At 42.7% G+C, this 23094-nt stretch overlaps 1 protein-coding gene across 1 annotated transcript in view; it reads right to left on the bottom strand.

Moving 5' to 3' along the window:
• The window catches only part of LOC121271161 (voltage-dependent P/Q-type calcium channel subunit alpha-1A-like), a 760453-nt gene that overhangs the window by 372424 nt on the left and 364935 nt on the right, over positions 1-23094 (bottom strand). The window contains exon 6 of the mRNA XM_041176921.1: positions 289-380. Within this exon, the coding sequence (XP_041032855.1) occupies positions 289-380 (92 nt within the window). The remainder of the gene's footprint in view (positions 1-288; positions 381-23094) is intronic.

Genomic DNA, 23094 nt, shown 5'->3' with positions numbered 1-23094 from the left:
AACATCAGGTCCAAAATGAAATGCCAGCCAGCAGGATTCAAATGAAGCTGGCCATTTGTTTTCTGCCTGCCCTAAATCTGCCCAGAGGTAAAATTTGGGCCCCTCTGACAGCATTAAGTTCCAGCAGATTTGGTACATCATATCTACTAATGAGAGGCTCAAGGCCACATTCTACCACAGTTCATCACTTTAGAGTTCAAACAAAGCATCAATTAGGCCAAAGAATAATTCTTGAAATCTGCTGCTTGCTATCTTTAAAAACTATTTTAAAGTAGCTGTAATACCTACTTGGAATTCCAGAAACCAACTTCAACGGTCGTAGGACTCGAACTGCACGCAGAGTTCGGAGATCAAATTCTGCCCCCGTTGTAGCAACAATACTGGAAAAGAAAACACAGAAGATATACGTCACATACTTAAATGCAACAACACATGTGAGTTGTACTCCCACACTCCATTGTGTATCTGCATCTAAATCTATGAAGACTACAGGACACAAGAAGGAAATTTGTTCCTATATAATGAACATTCAGGACTATGCTCCATCTCAGCAAAAAGCTTCCACCTCTATTTTCGTGCCTCACTTAACTGCTAAGACTCATACTAAGTTACAGTTCTTCATAGAAGCAACGACTCTTTGCTTATGACAATAAGTTTTTGCTGGAGTGGGATGGGTAAGTGGAAAGACATCATATCCAAGTTCATAGATTCATAGAACAGTCACAGCACAGACTGAGGCCATACAGCCTGTTGAGTCCATGCTGGGTCTCTGCAAGAGTGACTTAACTAATCCCGCTCTCCCACCCTTTCCTCCATAGACCTGCAAATTATTTATCTTAGGGTGTTTATCTCATTCCCTTTAGAAAGCCACAATTATATCTGCCCCACTACATTCTCACTCAGTGCATTCTTGGTACGAACCACTCGCTGCATAAAATGTTTTTTTCTCGTGCCGCCATTGCTTCTTTTGTCAACCACCTTAAATTGGTGTCCTCTGATTCTTGGCCATTCTGCCACAGGGAACAGTTTCTCCCTATCTAATTTGTTCAGACTCCTCCTGATTTTGAACACCACGAACAAATCTTGCTCAATCTTCTCTTCTCTAAGGAGGACAACGCCCACTTCTCCCAGTTTATCCACATGACTGAATTCCTCATCCCTGGAACCATTCTCGTAAATCTTTTCTGCATCGTCTCTAAAGACCTCACAGTCTTCCTAAAATGTAGTGCCCAGAATTGGACACAATACTCCATTTGAGGCCGAACCAAAGGTTTATCATAACTTCCTTGCTTTTGTGCTCCGTACCTCTATTTATAAGGCTCAGGATCCCATATGTCTTTTTAACCACTTCCTCAACTGCCCTGCCACCTTTAACAATTTGTATAAATAAACCCAGAGGGCTCTCTGCTCCTTCATCCCTTTTGGAATGATATCCTTTATTTTATGCTGCCGCTCCTCGTTCTTCCTGCCAAAATGTACCACCTCACACTTCTCTGTTTTAAATTTCATGTGCCATGTGGTCACTCATTTTATCAGCCAGATATGTCCTCTTGAAGTTTATCACTATCCTCCTCACAGTTCACAATACTTGCAAGTTTTGCGAATTTACAAAGTTTGAAATTGTACCCTGTACACCGAATTCTAGGTCATTAATGTAGATCACGGAAAAGTAGTGATCCTAGTACCAATCTCTGAGGAAGGCCACTGTAACCTTCTTCCAATCCAAAAAACAATCGTTCACCATTGCTCTCTGTTCCTGTCACTCAGCCAACTTGTGTCCACCCTGTCTCTTTCCCTGTTATCCATGGTTTTCAACTTTGCTGGCAAGTTCAACCTGGTCCTAATTTAACATACACAGTTGTGTACTTTCCAGCAAAGTATGGTATTGTACAGTAATCAGGAGTGAGAACTCAAACAGCTTTTTCTCCTCATTTTTATCCAGGAAGCTTGAAGATCCTTAATTGAGACATGTGATCGCCTAACACAACAACGAACAAGGGCCAAACCTGGAATTTTCCCAATCTGAGGACTCAGTGCTGCACACAAAAATGAAAGAATCTTATCAGATTGCAATTTGAAATACAATAATCTTGTTTTTTTTGTAGCTTAACATAATAATTCCATTAAATCTAGTTTGGATACTTCATGCCCTCACAAGATTAAATATCTTTCTTCTAGGATGATTATATTTTCCATTTTCCACACAGCTCAGTACCATACTGACTATACAGTACCATACTGACTATAAGTTAAAAACACCCTACCAAACTAATACCATCAAAATAGCAACTCTGCACGATTCCAACTCTACGCTAATGTGTGCCTTGGACAGTGGTTTATATCAGCAGGTTTTAGCTGTAGAAATTTCTGGCCAGAGTATATCATCATCAACAACAACAACTTATATTTATATAGTGCCTTTAATGTAATGAAACATCCCAAAGCGCTTCATAGGATCATTATAAAACAAAGTATGACACCAAGCCACATAAGGAGCTATTGGGTCAGATAACCAAAAGTGTGGCAAAGGAGGTATGGTTTAAGGAGTGTCTTAAAGGAGGAAAGTCAGGTAGAGAGGCAGAGAGGTGTAAGAAGGCAATTCCAGAGCTTGAGGCCTAGGCAACTGAAGGCACGGCCACCAATGGTAGCGCAGTTAAAATTGAGATGCACAAGAGGCCAGAATTAGAGGAGTGCCGATATCTCATAGGGTTGTGGGGATGGAAGAGATTACAAAAAAGGGAGGGGCAAGACCATGGAGAAATTTGAAAACAAGGATGAGAATTTTAAAATCAACATGTTTGTCTGGGAGCCAAAGCAGTTTAGTGACCACAGCGGTGAAAGGGGAACGGAACTTGCTGTGAGTTAAGACACGGGCGGTAGAATTCTGGATGACCTCAAGTTTACAGAATGTAGTGTGGGAGACCAGCCAGGAGTGCATTGGATTAGTCGATTCTAGAACTAACCAAGGCACAAATGAGGGCTTCAGCACCATATGAACATAGGGTGAAGTCGGGCAATATTATGGCCCGATGGTCTTAGTGATGCCACAAATATAAGGTCAGAAGCTCATCTCAGGGTCAAATGTGATACCAAAGTATAATGAGCCTTGCACTTTGGAAAAAGTCCATATTTTCTTTTTGGAAAGGTCCCTTTAAATCCAAAGTGAAACTAAGATGCTCCTGACAATGATGGGATCATTTCTGAGAAGTGCTTTTGATCGAGGTTGCCATAGAAATTTGAGTTAGCTATAGAAAAAGTAAATAGATAAGCAATTGAATGTTGAGTAACAGTTGGTGTTCTGCTGCAGCTAGGCAGGTAAAAGACATTCTCACAAAGAATCTCTTGGTAGCAGAAGAAGCAAGGTCCTCTAGAGAAAAGGCTCTTTTACCAGAGCCGACTGGGCTGTTTAACAGAGTTTATTCAAGGTATTGGGACAAAGGAATCTCTGGAAATCTGTGTTGTCAGGTCTAAGGTGACCAGGGGAGAGAGGGTTCATTGAAGTCTGCCTTGCTGGTAATAATCATATTCAAAAGATTTGGACGTAGAAAGGGACATGTAAACCAGACCATGCCGGAGTGAGACACAGATTGAGTGAGGAGTTGGGGATTTGGTTCAGGTGGGAATTTGGTGCAGAGGGGCAAAAAAGGTGCTTCTGCTCTTTTTAGCCTCCAATGGTTAGTGAGTTTCCTTCCTTGTCTCCAAGCTAGGTAAGTGGTTTTCTATTACCTCATCTGTGTAATTTATTAACTAATTGACTAATTAAATAAATAAGGCTGGGCAGAAATGGTAGTCTAGTGGTTTGCTGTGGCTTCAGCTTGTGGGAATCTGTGGAATGCACTGCAATCCTGGACAACCATATCTGCAGAAAGTGTCTACAGCTTAGGCAACTTCGGCCCCAAGTTTTTGATCTGGAGTCTGAGTTGTGGACATTGCATGGCATCAGGCGGGGGCGGGGATGGGGTGGGGAGTTACCTGAACACTTTGTTCCAGGAGGCAGTCACTCCCCTTAGGTTAGGCAGAACTTTAGAGCTGGTTAATGGTCAGGGACAGGAGGATATGACTGTGAGTCAGGCAGGTAAGGGGACCCAGCATGTAGTGATGGAGGTGCTTCAGCCCCTGACTTTGTCCAACAGGTATGAGCTTGCTTGCTACCTGTGTGGATGAGAGGAAGGACTGCAAGGTGGATGAGCAGACTGACCATAGTACCATGGTGAAGGATACCATTCAAGTGGGGGGAGCGAAGAGGAATGTGGTAGTGATAGGAGACAACACGGTCAGGGGGATAGATGCTGTTCTCCGCAGTCGAGAGCGTGGGTCCAAATGGCTGTGTTGCTTGCCTGGTGCCAGGGTTCAGGATATCTGCTCAGGATTGGAGAGGAACTTGCAGTGGCAGGGGAAGATCCAATGGACATGGTCCACTTAGGTATGAGCGACAGAGGTAAGACTACGAAAGAGGTTCTGCATAGAGTATGAGGAGCTAAGCACTAAACTGAAAAGCAGAACCTCAAAGATAATAATCTCTGGATTAATACCTGAGCTATGTGAAAATTGGCATAGGGTACATAAAATTAGACAGATGAATAAATGGCTCAAAGACTGGTGTGGGAGAAGTGGGTTTCAGTTTATGGGGTGCTGGCACCAATACTGGAGAAAGTGGGGGCTGTACTGTTGAGACGGTCAACACCTGCACCATGCTGGGGCAAGTGTGCTAGTCAGCCGCATTACTAGGCAAGTAGGGAAGGTTTTAAATTAAATAGTGGGGTCAAGGGATCAAATTTGGCAAGATGTGGTAAATCAAAGAGTAGAGACAAGGCAAAAGAGAAAGGTATTAATATGTGAATGGATAAACAGGAAGGGAAAGAAAGTACAAACCTAAGAGTAAATCAGCAGATAAGGCCAGAGGTTACAAAAATAATAAAACAACAAAGGTAAGGGCTCTGTATCGGAATGCACATAGTATTCTAAACAAAACCGATAAACTGATAGCGCGAATAAAAACAAATAAGTGCCACCTGAGAGCCATTACAGTGACATGGCTGCAGGATGACATAGATTGGGACCTGAATATTGAAGGATATCTGATATTTAGGAAGAACAGGAAGCTAGGAAAAGGTGAAGGATTGGCTCTGTTAATTAATGATGGTATTAGCACAATAGATAGAGTTGACCTAAGTTCCAGAACCCAGGATGTAAAAGTGGTTTGTGTAGAGATGAGAAATGATAAAGGCAAGAAGTCACTTGCAGGAGTGATGTACAGGCCCCTCAATAGTAATCACACAGTACGACGGGGTATAAAGGAAGAAATAATAGGAGCTTGTCAGAAAGGTACAGTGATAATCACAGGGGGTTTTATTCTACATATAGACTGGAAAATCAGATGGGCAAAAGTAGCCTAGATAAGGAATTAATAGAATGTTTTTGGGATCGTTTCTTAGAACAGCATGTTCTGGCACCAACCAGAGAGAAGACTATGCTAGATCTGGTATTGTCCAAGAGATAGGATTAATTAATGACCTCATACTGAAAGCACCTCGAGGTAGCAGCTATCATAATATGATTGAATTTTACTTTTGAAGGAGAGAAGAGTGGATCTAAGACTATAAAGGTATGAAAGCAGTGCTAGCTAAAGTGAGCTGGCAAATTAGGTTAAGGGATAGGTCAAAAGAGATGCAGTGGCAGACATTTAGGTGATACTTCAGAATACATAATGTAGATACATTCCAATAAGAAAGACAAGTTCCAAGGGGAGGACCCATCATTCATAGTAAACTCAAAAAGTTAAAGACAGTGTCAAGCTTAAAGAAAAAGCATATAATTATGCAAAGGCGGGCAGCAGGTTAGAAGATTGGACAGAATATAAAAAACAGCAAAGGATGACTAAAAGATTAAAAGGAGGGAAACATTAGCGTACGAGAGAAAGCCACCTGGAAATATAAAGACAGATGGTAAGAGTGTCCATAGATATTTTAAAAAGAGTTAACAAAGTGAGTGTTGGTCCTTTAGAAAGTGAGTCTGGGGAATTAATAATGGGAAATAAGGAAATGGCAGATGAATTGAACAGGTATTTTGCATGAGTCTTCACTACAGAGGATACAAGTAACATCCTAGGAATAGCTATAAACCAGGAAATGAAAGGAAGGTAGGAACATAAAAAAATTACAATCACCAAGGAAGCTGTACTGAGCAAATTGTGGGAGCTATAGGCTGATAAGTCCCCAGGTCCTAATGGATTTCATGCTGGGGTCTTAAAAGAAGTGACTAGTGAGACGGTTGATGTGTTGGTTTGAATTTTCCAAAATTCCAAAGATTCGGGGAAGATCCCATTAGATTGCAAAATAACAAATGTAACTCCTTTATTCAAAAAGAGAGGGAGACAGAAAGCAGGAAACTACAGGCCAATTAGCTCAACATCTATCATAGGGAAAATATTAGAAGCTATTACTAAAAACATTATAGTAGGAAACTTGGAAAAATTCAAGGTGATCAGGCAGAGTTAATATGGTTTTGTGAAAAGGAAATCATATTTAAACAATTTGTTGGAATTCTTTGAAGGAATCATATGTGCTGTGGATAAAGTGGAACTGGTGGATGTACTATACTTATATTTCCAGGAGGCATGCAATAAGGTGCCACATCAAAGGTTATTGCAGAAAATAAAAGCTCATGGTGAAGGGTGGTAACATATTGGTATAGATAGAAGATTGGCTAGCGAACAGGAAATAGGGAGCAGACATACATGGGTCATTGGCAAGATGTAACGAGAGGTGTGCCACAGTGTTCAGTTCTGGGGCCTCAATTTTTTACAATTTATATAAATGACTTGGATGAAGGGACCAAAGGTATGGTTGTTAAATTTGCTGATGACACAAAGGTAGGTAGGAAAGTAAGTTGTGAAGAGGACATAAGAAGGCTACAAAGGGATATAGGTAGGTTGTGGGTGGGCAAAGATCTGGAAAATGGAGTATAATGTGGGAAAATGTTAAAATGTCCATCTTGGTAGGAAGAATAAAAAAGAAGCATATTATCTAAATGGTGAGAGATTGCAGAGTTCTGAGATGCAGAGGGATCCTAGAGTGTCCTAGTGCATGAACTGCAAAAGGTTAGTATGCAGGGTACAGCAAGTAATTAGGAAAGCTCATAGAATGTTATCATTTATTGTGAGGGGAACTAAATACAAAAATAGGGAGGGTATGCTTCAGTTACACAGAGTTCTGGTGAGACTACATCTGGAATATTGTGTACAGTATTGATATCCTTACTTAAGAAGGATGTAAATGCATTGAAAGCAGTTCAGAGAAGGTTTACGAAACTAACAGAAATAGCTGTAAATTAGGAAATGGAAGGGAAGGAGGAATTCAGGAAAATTACAATCACCAAAGATGCGGTATTAAGCAAATTGTTGGAGATGTGGCCTGACAAATCACCGGCTCCTGATGGGCTTCATCCTAGGGTCTTGAAAGAAGTGGCTAGTGAAATAGCATTGATTTTAATTTTCCAAAATTCCCTAGATTAGGGGCAGGTCCCATTAGATTGGTAAATAGCAAAATTAACTCTTTTATTCAAAAAGGGACAGAGACAGAAAGCAGGAAACTACAGGCCAGTTAGCTTAACATCTGTCATAGGGGAAATGTTAGAAGCTATTATTAAAGATGTCGTACAGGGTACTTAGAAAAGTTTAAGGCAGGGTCAACATGGTTTTGTGAAACGGAAATCATGTTTAGTCAATTTATTGGAGTTTTTTGAAGGAGTCATATGTGTTGTTGATGAAGGGGAAATGGTGGATGTACTGTACTTAGATTTCCAGAAGGATTTGATAAGGTGCCACATCAAAGGATATTGCAGAAAATAAAATTTCCTAGTGTAGGGGGTGACATATTGGCATGGATAGAAGATTGGCTAGCCAACAGAAAAGAAAGTAACCATAAATGGATCTTTTTTTGGTTGACGGGATGTAACGATCAGAGCTGGGGCCTCAACTATTTACAATTTATATAAATGACTTAGATGAAGGGACAGATGGTATGGCTGCTAAATTTGCTGATGACACAAAGAAAGGTAGGAAAGTAAGTTGTGAAGGGGATGTAAGGAGGCTACAAAGTGATATAGATAGGTTAAGTGAATGGACAAAGACCTGCCAAATGGAAAAGAATGTGGGAAAATGTGAAATTGTCCATTTTGGCAGGAGAATAAAAAGAAACATATTATCTAAATGTTGAGAGATTACAAAGTTCTGAGATGCAGAGCGATCTGGGTATCCTAGTACATGAATCACAAAAGGCTAGAATGCAGGTACAGCAAGTAATTAGGAAAGCTTAGAGAATGTTATTGTTTATTTCGAGGGGAATTGAACACATAAGTAGGGAGGTTATGCTTCAGTTGTACAGGGCATTGTTGAGACCACATCGGAAGAACTGTATACAACATTGGTCTCTTTATTTAAGGAAAGATGTAAATGCATTAGAAGCAGTTCAGAGAAGGTTTACTAGACTAATAACAGGAATGGGCTGGTTGTCTTATGAGGAAACGTTGGACAGGCTAGGTTTGTATCCACTGGGATTTAGAAGAGTAAGAGGCACCTTGATTGAAACATATAAGGTCCTAAGGGGTCTTGACAAGGTGTATGTAGAAAGGAGGTTACCCGTTGTGAGAGAATCTAGAACTAGGGGTCACCGTTTAAAAATAAGGGGTCACCCATTTAAGACAGAGATGAGAAGAAAGTTTTTCTCTCAGAGGGTCACGAGTCTTTTGAACTCCCTTCCTCAAAAGGTGGTGGAAGCAGAGTCTTTGCATACTTTTAAAATAGAGGTAGACAGATTCTTGATAAGCAAGGGGGTGAAAGGTTATTTGGGGTACATGGGAATGTGGAGTTAAGGTTGCAATTAGATCAGCCATGATCTCATTGAATGGCGGAGCAGGCTCAAGGGGCCCAATAGTCTAATCCTGCTCCTAAATCGTATGTTGGTATAACTAAGTGGAGCAGTTGACAAAGGCCCTTGGACGATTTGATCCGGCAGGGGAAGGAGTGGTGAAACTCCGCCATAGAGCTGGAAGAAACTTTGGGACTGCCCCTGATGCTACATGTGGGCCAGTAGCATCTGTGGTATCGTTTAAAGTGAAATTTACTTTTCTGTTTTGAAGTCATTTACCTGTTAATTAATGTTTGAACCATGTTCATTTGGTTTTAAAAAGTGAAATCTTGTTTGTCAGTTTCTTCTGATGGGTCTTTTGGGAAACATCTCTTTTTAAGTTAAGGGTACTCTATAAGGATCGTAACAAAGGTTGCAGACAGACTGGCTTAATCTTAGACTGTTACCAATGAGAGGGATTAAGACAGTAACTAGGGAACTGAGTTTGAAGCAGGGGCTGAAAACAATGGCTTCAGTCCTCCCAATGTTTAATCCACATGATAGAATGAACAATATATTATACTTTCACACAATGGCATCAGCTTGAGTGGAAAACATTGCCAAGCAGCCACCAATGGGGAATCGATTCAATGGAGTACCACAATTTTTTAAGAGCTTGGAGAACTGGGGAAGATGGGGTTTGGTAGCATGAGGTGGCAGATCCTTTAATTTGCCGACACTGTGGAGTTGGAAGCAGGTATTTGGTAAAACAATGAGTTTAGCTCATTGGTAGAGTCCCGTAGTTCACTAGCGAGGAAAAGGAAAGGAATGGGCCTGACAGAACTGGTTGTAATTTTCTAAGAAATCTCCTTAAACACTCAAGTATTATGACTGGTTCTCTGTGTCTTTCACTGTCTCTCTCTCTCAATGAATGTCTCTGTTTCATATATCTCATATAAGTTATAAACTCAGAAATCTAACAGAAAAGGATCTGAAAAGGTAACAAATGAAATGGTGCACCATATAAAAAATACAAAGGAAGCACAATCTGCCTCAGTGAGACCATGTCTAAGCAGGAATGTGCTTCCAAGGAGAAAACCTGGAAATATATTACAGAGTATCTGTAATTTTCTCTTCTTCTCTCCTGACTGAATCAACTCTTACTAGGAGAGGTTCAAAATGTGCTATACTCTAAAAGTTGTCCTGAGTAATGGCAGACATAGAGCACATCACTGCCAAGTCTGATCCTGCCCACACACAAACTGCAGTCATCCAGATTTTTCAGCAAGAGCCAAACCTGATTCTAGGCTAAAGGCACCGAGGCCAATTATTGAGCCACAAACACTGCCTAGATACCGAGCAGTTGATTTAGCACAGACCACAGACTGTTCTCTGACACAGTAGTCTAGAATTTCCTCAAAATGACTTGCATCACTGTTGAACCTTTAGGAATTTGATATATCCATTGATGACTTTTAGAAAGCAACACACACGAATTTCCTAAAGCTGTTTATTTGCATATCCACTGATGCAAACAATAGTTTGAAAAACAATGCAATCATTTGAAGAGCCTGAAAACTTCAATGCAGTTCTCAAAAAGGCAATTCACCTTTCACTAGTCAGCAGGAATGGAACAAGTAAGTAAAAAAGCACCAGACTATGACTTTCTTACTTTGCTGTCTAAGGCGTTTTTGCACAAATTAGTTTCTTTTTAAATTCTACTTACACAGAATTATGATTTCTGAAGCACCCTGACAGCTGTAAGGCACAGAATCAAGAAGAAACATATACAACTTGACGTGGGAGAGGTGGCATAGTAGTATTGTCACTCGACTAGTAATCAAGGGACTCAGGGTAATGCTCTGGGGACCGGGGTTCGAATTCAATAAAATAGCTGGAATTACAAGTCCAATGATCAGCATGAAACCATTGTTGATTGTTGTTAAAACCCATCTGGTTCACTAATGTCCTTTAGGGAAGGAAATCTGCTGTCCTTATCTGGTCTGGCCTACATGTGACTCCAGACCCACAGACTCTTACATGCCCTCTGAAATAGCCTAGCAAGCCATTCAGCTGTGTCAAGCCACTGAAAACAAGTCAATAAGGAATGATCCTGGACGGACAACACAGCATCAACCTAGGCACTGGAAACGACAATGGCAAATTCAGCACTGTTGACCCTGAAAAGTCTTCCTTACTAACATCTGGGGCCTATTGCCAAAATTGGGAGAGCCATTTGACAGACTAGTCCAGCAACAGCCTGACATAGTCATACTCATGGAATCATATCTTACAGGTCATGTCCCAGACACTGCCATCACCGTGGCTTGGTATGTCCTGTCCCACCGCACAACATACCCAGCAGAGGTGGCGGAACAAGTGTATACAGTTGGGAGGGAGTTGCCCTGGGTGTCCTCAATATCGACTCTGGGCCTCATGAAGTCTCATGACACCAGGTCAAGCATGGGCAAAGAAACATCCTGCTGATTACCATGTAGCGTCCCCCCTCAGCTGATGAATCAGTACTCCTCCATGTTGACCACCACCTGGAGGAAGCACTAAAGGTGGAAAGGATGCAGAATGTACTCTGAGTGGTGGACTTCAATGTCCATCATCAAGAGTGGCTCGGAACACCATCACAGACCGAGCTGGCCGAGTCCTAAAGGGCATAGCTGCTAGACTGTGTCTGTGGCAGGCAGTGGAGGAACAAACAAGAGGGAAAAACATACTTGACCTCATCCTTATCAACCTGCCTGCCACAGATGCATCTGTCCATGACAGTATCAGTAGTTGTGGCCACCACACGGTCCTTGTAGAGGCGAAGTCACGTCTTCACATTGAGGATACCGTTCATCATATCTTGGGCTACAGGAAGCTATAGATGGGATGGTCAAATGGGCAGATAAGTGGCAGATGGAATTTAACCCTGAAAAGTGTGAGGTGATACACTTTGGAAGGAGTAATCTGACAAGGAAGTAGCCAATGAATGGCATGGCACTAGGAAGTTCTGAGGAACAAAGGGACCTTGGCGTGTGCGTGCATAGATCTCTGAAGGCAGAGGAGCACATTAGTGGGGTGGTGAAAAAGGCATATGGGACACTTGCCTTTATCAATCGAGGCATAGATTACAAAACTAGGGAGGTCATGTTGGAGTTGTATAGAACCTTGGTAAGGCCACAGCTGGAGTACTGTGTGCAGTTTTGGTCACCACATTATAGGAAGGATGTGATTGTACTGGAGGGGACACAGAGGAGATTAACCAGGACCTTGCCTGGGGTGAAACATTTAAGTTATGAAGAGAGGGTTGGATAGACTTTGGTTGTTTTCATTGGAGCAGAGAAGACTGAGCGGTGACCTGATCAAGGTGTACAAGATTATGAGGGGCATGGACAGAGTGGATAGGGAGCAGCTGCTCCCCTTCGTTGAAGGGTTAGTCACAAGGGGGCATGCGTTCAAGTTGAGGGGCAGGAGGTTTAGGGGGGATGTGAGGAAAAACTTTTTTACCCAGAGGGTGGTGACAGTCTGGAATGCTCTGCCTGGGAGGGTGGTGGAGGCGGGTTGCTTCACATCCTTTAAAAAGTACCTGGATGAGCACTTGGTATGTCATAACATTCGAGGCTATGGACCAAGTGCTGGTAAATGGGATTAGGTAGGTAGGTCAGGTGTTTCTCACGTTGTGTGGCAGAACCACCATGCTAAATGGGCTAGATTTTGAACAGATCTGGCAACTGAGGACACTGTATACTGCAAAGGCTATGGGCCCTGACAATATTCCAGCAATAGTACTGAAGACTTGTGCTCCAGAACTTGCTGCACCCCTAGCCAAGCTGTACCAGTATAACTACAACACTGGCATCTACCCAGCCATGTGGAAAATTTCCCAGGTATGTCCTGTACACAAAAAGCAGGACAAATCCAACCCAGCCCATCAGTCTACTCTCCGTCATCAGGAAAGTGATGGAAGGGTCATCAACTGTGCTATCAAGAGGCACCTGCTATCAAGAGGCACCAGCTAACTGACATTCAGTTTGGGTTGCTCCAGAGCCACTCGGCTCCTGACCTAATTACAACCTTGGCTCAAACATGGACAAAAGAGCTGATCTGAGGTGAGAGTGACTGCTCTTGACATTAAGGCCACATTTGACCGACTGTGGCATCAAGAAGCCCTAGCAAAACTGGAGGCAATGGGAATCAGGAGGAAAAACACTCTGCTGGTTGGAGTCATACCTAGCACAAAGGAGGATGATTGTAGTTGTTAGAGGTCAATCATCTCAGTTCCAGGACATAGCTGTAGGAGTTCCTCAGGGTAGTGTCCTAGGTCCAACCATCTTCAGCTGCTTCATCAACAATCTTCCTTCCATCATAAGGTCAGAAGTGGGGACGTTTGCTGATGATTGCACAATGTTCAGCACCATTTGTGACTCCTCAGGTACTGAAGCAGTTCCGGTCCAAATGCAGCAAGACATGGACAATATCCAGGCTTGAGCTGACAAGTGGCAAGTAACATTTGCGCCATTTAAGTGCCAGGCAATGACCATCTCCAACAAGAGAGAATCTAGCCATCGCCCTATGACATTCAATGACATTACCATTGCTGAATCCCCCACTATCAACATCCTGGGGGTTACCATTGACCAGAAATTGAACTGGACTAGCCATATAAATACTGTGGCTACAAGAGCAGGTCAGAGGCTAGGAATCCTGTAGCAAGTAACTCACCTCCTGACTCCCCAACGCCTGTCCACCATCTACAAGGCACAGGTCAGAAGCATGATGCAATACTCTCCATTTGCCTGAATGAGTGCCGCTGCAACAAGCTTGACACTATCCAGGACAAAGCACCCTGTTTGATTGGTGCCCCATCCAAAAATATTCACTCCCTCTGACACACAATGGCAGCAGTGTGTACCATCTACAAGATGCACTGCAGGAACCCATCAATGCTCCTTGGACAGCACCTTCCAAATCCACGACCACTATCATCTAGAAAGACAAGGGCAGTAGACACAATGGCATACCACCACCTGGAAGTCCCCCTCCAAGCCAGTCACCATCCTGACTTGGAATTACATCGCTGTCCCTTCACTGTCGCTGGGCCAAAATCCTGGACACTTTGCTCCAGGAGACAGTCACACCCCTCAGATTAGGTAATTCAAATTTGGTCTGTGATCAGTGACAGGAGGGTGTGAGTGCAGGTGAAGCAGGTGTGGGGACCCAGGACCCAGGAGGTAGTGTTCAAGAAGCCTCAGCCTCTGCAATTGTCCAACAGTTACAAGATTCTTGCAAGCTGTGTGGACGTGAGCAGGGACTGCAGGGAGACCACGGCACTGTGGTACAGGGAGCCATTCAAGTGGGGCGAGGAAACAGGAAGGTAGAAGTGGTAGGGGACAGTATAATTAGGGGGAAAGATACTGTTGTCTGCAGCCATGAGCATAAGTCCTGGAGGCTGTGTTGCCTGCCCAGTGTTAAGGACATCTCCTCAGGGCTGGAGGGGAACTTGGAGCAGAAGGGGAGGGATCCTGTTGTCATCATCTATGTTGGTACCAGATAGAACCAGAAAAGAGGTTCTGCTGAAAGAATTTGAACAGTTAGGAGCTAAATTAAAAAGCGGAACCTCCAAGGTAACAATCTCGGGATTACTACCTGAGCCACGGGCAAACTGGCATAGGATAAATAAAGTCAAGGAGTTAAATGCGTGGCTCAAAGGTTGGTGTGGGAGAAATGGGTTTCAGTTCATGAGGCATTGGCACCAGTACTGGGGTAAAAGGGAACTGTTCCGGTGGGATGGGCTTCACTTGAACCATGATGGGACCAGTGTCCTGGTGAATTGAATAACTAGGGCTGTAGAGAGGGCTTTAAACTAGAGGGGGAAGGGTAATGGAGAGGGGATATGTATGCTTACAAACCAAAAGGATATGGCAGCATTGCAGGGCAGCTATTTGGGTAATGATACCCAGAGTGTGACAGGAAGGGACAGAGTGTACAAACATAAAAAAGCAGCAGAAAATAGGGTCAAAGGGGGAAAAAACGTAAAAAGGCAAGATTAATGGCTCTTTACTTCAATGCACATAGTATTCGGAACAAAATAAATGAATTAATGGCACAAATAGTGGTTAATGGATATGATCTTATAGTCATTACGGAGACATGGGGCAGAATTTTGCCATCGGTGAGCAGGGGGGCGAAGCCCGCTCGCCAACGTGTAAAATGACGCGGGATGAAGTCGGGCGGAACCCCCGACACCATCCCACCCCATTTAAATTTTCAGTAAGGTGGGCCCACAGCAACATCAGTTGTGGGCCTGCCGACCTGTCAATGGCTAATTGAGGCCATTGACAGGATCATTTAAACAATTAAAGGACCTGCCCTTCCAACCTTAAGGTTGGCGGGCAGGTCAGGAGCCCCGGCGGCAAATAGAGAAAACATGAAACCTCATTCACAGGCGGGATGAGGTTTCATGCAGGGTTTTAAAAATTTTAATAAAGTTCATCTGTAAATTATGAACATGAGGCGGACATGTTAGAGAATTTTTTTCTTCTATTTTTAATATTGTTCAAAGTGGAAGCGATCTCCCTGAGGCAGCACATAGCCTCAGGGAGATGTACGCTCCTCCGTGCGCATGCACGAAAGAGCGCACTCTTGCTTTTAGGGAATCCCCCCTGCCTGCATAGCAAGCGCATAGCACTTCTCGCCGGTCATCACGCTGGGCGGGCCTTAATTGGCCCGCCCACATAAAATGGCGGCGCAGCCTGCTTCGCTGGCGGGGATCAGCTCCCCGCCCGCCAGAGATTGGGTCAGGCCTGCCCGCCCAACAGGCAGAAAATTCTGCCCATGGTTATAAGGAGATCAAAGCTGGGAACTAAATTTTGGGGTATGTGACTTTTCGAAAGGAGCGGCAGGAAGGAAAGGGTGGTGGGGTAGCCTTGTTAGTACAAGATGGAATAAGTATGATAGCAAGAAATTATCTTGGTTCGGAAGATGTAGAATCCTTATGGGTGGGGGCAAGAAATAACAAGGGGAAGAAGACACTAGTGGGAATAGTCAATAGGCCTCTAACAGTAGTTATACTGTAGGACAGAGAAAAAAATCAGGAAATAATGAGGGAATTTAAAAATGCAGTACATTAATCATGAGTGACTTTAATCTTCATGCAGATTGGGAAAATCAATTTGGCAGATGTAGCCACAACCAATAATTCAGAGAGTGTATGCGAGACATTTTCCTAGAACAATATGTTGTGGAATCAACCAGGGATCAGGCTATTTTGGATCTGGTAATGTGTAATAAGGCAGGTTTAATAAATGATTTCAGTGTAAAAGATCCCCTAAGAAATAGTGACCATAACTTGGTAGAATTTAGCACTCAATTTGAGAGTGAGAAACTTGGATTGGAAACAACTGTGCTAAAGTTAAGTAAGGATAATTACAAAGGAATGAGGACAGAGTTGAATGGAGTGGACTGGGAAAGGAGCTTAGCAGAAAAAACAGTTGATGAACAATGGCAGACGTTTAATAATTCTTGACTCACAAAAAGGATATATCCCATTGAGGAAGAAGGATGCTAGGAAGGGATTAAACCAACTATGGTTAACCAAGGAAGTTAAGGATAGTGTCAAATTGAAAGAAAAGACATACAACGTGGCAAAGATTAGAGGTAAGCCAGACGATTGGGAAAGATTTAAAAACCAACAAAAGATGACCAAAAAAGCAATAAAGAGGGAGAAAATAAACTTTGAGGGTAAACTAGCAAGTAATATAAAAACGGAGAGTGAGAGCTTCTTTCAATATATTAAGAGGAAGCGAGAGGCCACAGTGAACATAGCCCCCTTAGAGAATGAGGCTGGGCAAATAACAAAGGAAACCAGGAGATGGCAGATAATTTGAATAAATATTTTGCAAATGGTAGAAGGCACTAATTGCATTCCAAAAATACCAGAAAAGGTGGGGGGCGGTGGGAGGAAATAAATACAATAACTATCACTAGAGAAAAAATACTAGGGAAACTAATGGGGCTAAGGGTTGACCTGATGGGTTGCATTCTAGGATATTAAAGGGAGTAGCTACAGAGATGGTGGATGCACTGGTAGTAATCTTCCAAGAATCCTTAGATCATGGAAAAGTTTCAGAGGATTGGAAAACTGCAAATGTAACACCCTTATTCAAAAAGGAAGGGAGACAAAACACAGCTAACTATAGGCCAGTTAGGTTAACATCCATTATTATGAAAATGTTAGCGTCTACTATAAAGGATGGAATAGCAAGGCATTTAGAAATGCATAATCTAATCAAATAGAGTCAGCATGACTTCATGAAGGAGAAATCATACCTAACAAATTTATTAGAATTCTTTGAGGAGGTAACAAGCAGGATAGCTAAAGGGGAACCAGTAGATGTAATATATTTGGGTTTCCAAAAGGCGTTTGATAAGGAACCGCACATAAGGCTACTTAATAAGATCAGAGCCCAAGGTGTTGGAAGTAGTTCATTAGCATGGATAGAGGATTGGCTAACTAATAGAAGACAAAGAATTCGGATAAGGGAGGCATTTTCAGGATGGCAACTTGTAATTTGTGGAGTACCACAGGGATCAGTGCTGGGGCCACAATTATTTACAATATATATTAATAAATTGGATGAGGAAGTGAATATACTATCGTCAAGTTTGTGGAAGACACGATAATAGGTGGGAAGGCAAGTGGTGAGGATGACACAAAGAGTCTACAGAGGGAAATAGACAGGTTAAGTGAATGGGCAAAAACTTGGCAGATGGAATATAATGTGGGAAAATATGACGTTATGCACTTTGGTACAAAGAATAGAAGAGCTGAATATTACTTAATATTATTTAAATGGAGAAAAACTACAGGAAGCTGCAGCACAGAGGGATTTCGGGGTCCTCATGCATGAATCCCAAAAAGCTAGCATACAAGTTCAGCAGGTAATAGGAAAGGTAAATGGAATGTTGGCCTTTATTTCAAAAGGAATGGAGTATAAAAATAGGGAAGTCTTGCTAAAACTATACAAGGCACTAGTTAGACCACAACTAGAATACTGTGAACAGTTTTGGTCCCCTTATCTAACAGGAGATATATTGGCATTGGGGGCAGTCCAGAGAAGGGTCACTAGGTTGATCCTGGGTATGAAGGGATTTTCTTATGAGGAGAGGCTGAGTAGATTGAGCCTGTATTCATTGGAGTTTAGAAGAACGAGATGTGACCTTATTGAAACATATAAGATTCTTAAGGGGCTTGACAGGGTAGATGCTGAGAGGTTGTTTCCCCTTGTGGAAGAGTCTAGGACAAGACCACATAATCTCAGAGTAAGGGATCACCCATTTAAAACAGATATGAGGGGGAATTTCTTCTCTGAGAGTAGTAAATCTGTGGAATTCTTTACTGCAGAGGGCTGTAGAGGCTGGGTCATTAAGTATATTCAAGGCTCAGATAGACAATTTTTAATCAGTAAGGGAATCATGGGGAAAAGGCAGGAAAGTGGAGTGGAGGATTATCAGATAGGCATGATCTCATTGAATGGTGGAGCAGACTCAATGGGCCGAATGTCCTATTTCCGTTCCTACATCTTATGGTCTTAACTGCCTCCTAACAGCACTGTGGTTGTACCTACACCATATGGACTGCAGCGGTTCAAGAAGGCAGCTCACCACCACCTTCTCAAGGGCAACTAGGGCAGGGCAATAAATGCTGGCCTGGCCAGTGACGCTCACACAACAGGAATGAATTCTAAAAAAATTAAGACTCCAATTCCCTGTTTGGGGGGGGGTCACTGGAGACAAGACAAACAGCTTCTTGTTTGCAAGCGCCTCCAAGCTACCTGGAATTGTCACACCTGCCACATGGCACTGGTATTGTGTAACAACTTCTTTACCCCTTGGACTGCAGAAGTGTTACCAAAAGTTTCACATCATTAGCAGGGACAGGCACGGTAATGCCTACACATCTCTATCTTTCCCTCTTTTGCCCACGTTGAACACTAGCACATCTTTCAACCTCTTAAGACACTTGGACAAATAACTAAGTGCTCTCTAGTTAAGGTAGAGCTGCATCTTGTACTATAGTTATCAAACTCTCATCATTGCAATTGCTCACATGCACAACCCCAGACTCTGCTTCCAGAGCCTCATTTCATTAGCGCATGCTCAACTGCTAGCTTATCTTTCTATCTTCTTGTGGGACAAATAGGTATATAACAACCGGAGGACACTGAGGCAGCATTCCTGCCTTTAATGCCTTTGCCCTAGGTTTCTGACAGGGTCTATACCTTTGTTCTGGAGTTCTTTGTTGCATCACAAAACCAGAGCGAGTTTTTGACTTAGTGGTAGAAGTTGTTAGTGGTGGTAGGATTTTTTTAAAATTCATTCATGGGATGTGGGCTTCGCTAGTTGGGCCAGTATTTATTGCCCATCCCTAGTTGCCCTTGAGGTGGTGCAGAGCTGCCTTCTTGAACTGCTGCAGTCCATGTGGTGTAGGTGCACCCTCAGTGCTGTTAGGAAAGGAGTTCCAGGATTTTGACCCAGAGTCAGTGAAGGAACAGCGATATATTTCCAAGTCAGGCTGGTGAGTGACTTGGAGGGGACCATCCAGCTGGTGGTGTTCCCATCTATCTGCTGCCCTTGTCCTTCTAGATGGTAGTGGTCGTGGGTTTGGAAGATGCTGTCAAAGGAGCCTCAGTGAATTCCTGCAGTGCATCTTGTATATGGTACACACTGCTGCTACTGTGTGTCGGTAGTGGAGGGAGTGAATGTTTGTGGATGTGGTACCGATTAAGCGGGCTGCTTTGTCCTGGACAGAGTCAAGCTTCTTGAGTGCTGTGGGAGCTGCACTCATCCAGGCAAGTGGGGAGTATTCCATCACAGTCCTGACTTGTGTCTTGTAAATGGTGGACAGGCTTTGGGGAGTCAGGAGGTGGGCCAGTCGTGGCACAATTCCTAGCCTCTGACCTGCTCTTGTAGCCACAGTATTTATATGGCTAGTCCAGTTCAGTTTCTGGTCAATGGTAGCTCCCAGGATGTTAATAGTGGGGGATTCAGTGATGGTAATGTTATTGATCATCAAGGGGCAATGTTTGGATTCTCTCTTGTTGGAGATGATCATTGCCTGACACTTGTGTGGCATGAATGTTACTTGCCACCTATCAGTACAAGCCTGGACACTATCCTGCATTTGGACCTGAACTGCTTCAGCACCTGAGGAGTCGCGAATGGTGCTGGACATTGTGCAATCATCAGCAAACATCCCTACTTCTGACCTTATGATGAAAGGAAGATCATTGATGAAGCAGCTGAAGATGTTTGGGCTGAGGACACTACCTGAGGAACTCCTGCAGTGGTGTCTTAGAACTGAGATGATTGACCTCTAACAACCACAATCATCTTCCTTTGTGCTAGGTATGACTCCAACCAGTGGAGAGTTTTCCCCCTGATTCCTATTGACTCCAATTTTACTTGCGCTCCTTGATGCCACACTCGGTCAAATGCGGCCGTGACGTCAAGGACAGTTACTCTCACTTCACCTCAGGCATTCAGCTCTTTTGTCCATGTTTGAACCAAGGCTGTAATGGGGTCAGCAGCTGAGTGGCTCTGGCAGAACCCAAACTGGGCATGGATGAGCAGGTTATTGCTAAGCAAGGTGCCGCTTGATAGCACTGTTGATGAAATGGCTTCCACTCAACTTTCCTCACAGAAATAATTTTCTACGTCATTCCAGCACCAGAAACACAATCCCTATTCTCTCATCACACAACATAATTAATCCACTTTTTGAAGAAGTGGGCATGGTTTGCCTACCATTCTATCTAGTCATTCATCCTTTTCCAGCTGCTACCCTTCCTTTCAGGGCAAGTTATATTTAAAACCATTTTACATTCTGCCATTGGTCTGAACCTTTCACATTTCAAGAAATTTTCCATGCATTTTCATGAAATCAGGTGACCATACTACAGGAAATACTCTTGACTGAACACAGCCAGCAAACAAATATCTCCATTGCATCATTTTTATGTTTTACCCCATTTTTAAGGTTGAATGTTAGTGAATGGGAAATTTTGGTTGAAGTTATAAGTATTCTACTTGAATTAATTCTTCCATATGGCTCACGCAAAAAGGGACTATCTAGATTATAACCTCCCTTACTCTTTCCCTTCTGCCTCCTCCTCTTTCACCTTCTCAGCTTCGCGCCTGATAGGTGGTGAAAAGGACTATTCGTTCATGATGGCAAGGTTGTGCAGCAAACAACCAGGGCCAGGGAGACAAATCATGGGGTGAAAACAGAAAATGCTGGAAAAACTCAGCAGGTCTGACAGCATCTGTAGAGAGAGAAACAGAGTTAACGTTTCAAGCCTGTAAGTCCCTTCTTGAACATACAAACTCGAATTCTGTTTCTCTCCCCACAGATGCTGTCAGACTTGCTGAGTCTTTCTAGCATTTTCTGTTTTTATTTCTATTTCCAGTATCTGCAGTATTTTGCTTTTATCTTGGAGGAATCATGGGCCTGGTGCTTCTCCTGTTTCCAGGCCCCTATTCCTCCCCCCAACCCACCCTTTAACCTTCCCCATCATGTCGTTTTGGCGCCCAGATTTAGGAACCATAGCCATGTGAGATTGAACTGTTTCATAGAGGTTTAGTGGAACTTCCAGGATTTTATACATTATGCCTCTATATATAAAGCCTATTGAAAGCTCAGGTTACGGTATGATACACTTTACGACCTTGGATTTATCAGACAATTAATCACAACTTGGTCATTTATATTATGCAACTAGCTCTGCTTCTTTGAGCCTGGGCCTATGCAATATCTGGATAGCAATATCCAAAAGACTTGAGCCTCACAAGCACCTCAAACAACAATACAACCTACAAATGAATCTTGAACTAGCAGTAAAGTATTCAATAGGAGCGTGACTCCTGGTTTCACTTCCAAGTTTAAAATTGGCAAAACCTCCCAGTAAATTGGCACCAACCAATTCACCTGCAATAATGTGCTATTTTTATCCACACATGTGATCTTTGTTAACAGAAAAATTACACTTTGCATCGAGTGATAGGTATTTTCTCATTTTAAATTGAAACCAACCGCACTTACAAATATCCAGCATGGACCATATAGTAGGAGAGCAAAGTACTTCAAATGCTGGAAATCTGAAATATAAACAGAAAAAGCTGGAAATACTCAGCAGGCCAGGCAGCACCCTGTGGAGAAAGAAACAGAGTCAATGCTTCATGTCCACCATCTGCACTAATTCTGAGGAAGGGTCACTGACCTCTGCACAGATGCCACAAGATGTGCTATTTCCAACACTTCACATTTCTATTGGAGCAAAAATAGCCCCTTTTGCTAGCACTCCAAAAAGCAAACAGACTTCTTGTGCGCCTCTCAAACCCATTCAGCAAGAAACCGAGCAGCAGCTGCCTGAGAGCTGGCTTGGCACAACATTAAACATGAACTTCAAAAGAAGAGTTATGGTCTGAGAAAAACATTACCAACTTGCTGAGCAAAACATGAATGTCAAAGCAATAAATTTATAATTTAAAAGATGAGTACGTAATAAAAATAACCATGAAAATGTGCCAAGCAGCAGAACTAAAAACTCATACGTGGGGATTGGAAGCAGGTTGCACATATGTGTATCCAGCTTACTCCCAGTCTCAGGGTTTTCTCTCTCTCTCACGGACACACGCACACACTCATTCACTCTTTTGCAGCTTTACTGAAAAAGCCCAAACTTCTCAAGTTTTTCTTACAATCTCTGTCTTCTCATCCTTCAGTGGTGAACCTACAATGCTCCTTTTCTATTACTTTTATATCCTTTCTATTTGAGGGTGTTCCCCTCAAATTTGAGGGTAATCCCAAGTACAGTCTAATTATGGTCCTGTAAAATTTCAATATTACCTCCTTTCTTTTGTATTCTATACTTCTAGACACACCAGGGATTTGTTTATTTATTTTTATATGCGCTTGTGCTCCATCCTTTTAAGATTTTGCATATCTACCCAAGAACATTCCTTTCCTCCATTTAATGTCCTATATTTTTGAGGTTTGTATTCTCTTTCCCTATTCTTACTTCCAAAATCTATCTCTTCCCATTTATCTACATTGAACTATATCTGCCCAATCTCTGATCCTTTATATATCTTAATAGTCTTTGCCCTGCTACGGTTTTTCACAAATGGCACTCACTCACTCACCCCCAGCCATGGGAGGTTTCAAGGTTAATATAACTGGGGAGGAGTTTGG

The sequence above is a fragment of the Carcharodon carcharias genome, chromosome 30 (genome assembly GCF_017639515.1).
Source record: "Carcharodon carcharias isolate sCarCar2 chromosome 30, sCarCar2.pri, whole genome shotgun sequence".
Classification (NCBI taxonomy): domain Eukaryota; kingdom Metazoa; phylum Chordata; class Chondrichthyes; order Lamniformes; family Lamnidae; genus Carcharodon; species Carcharodon carcharias.
This window is presented reverse-complemented; position numbering and strand designations above follow the sequence as displayed.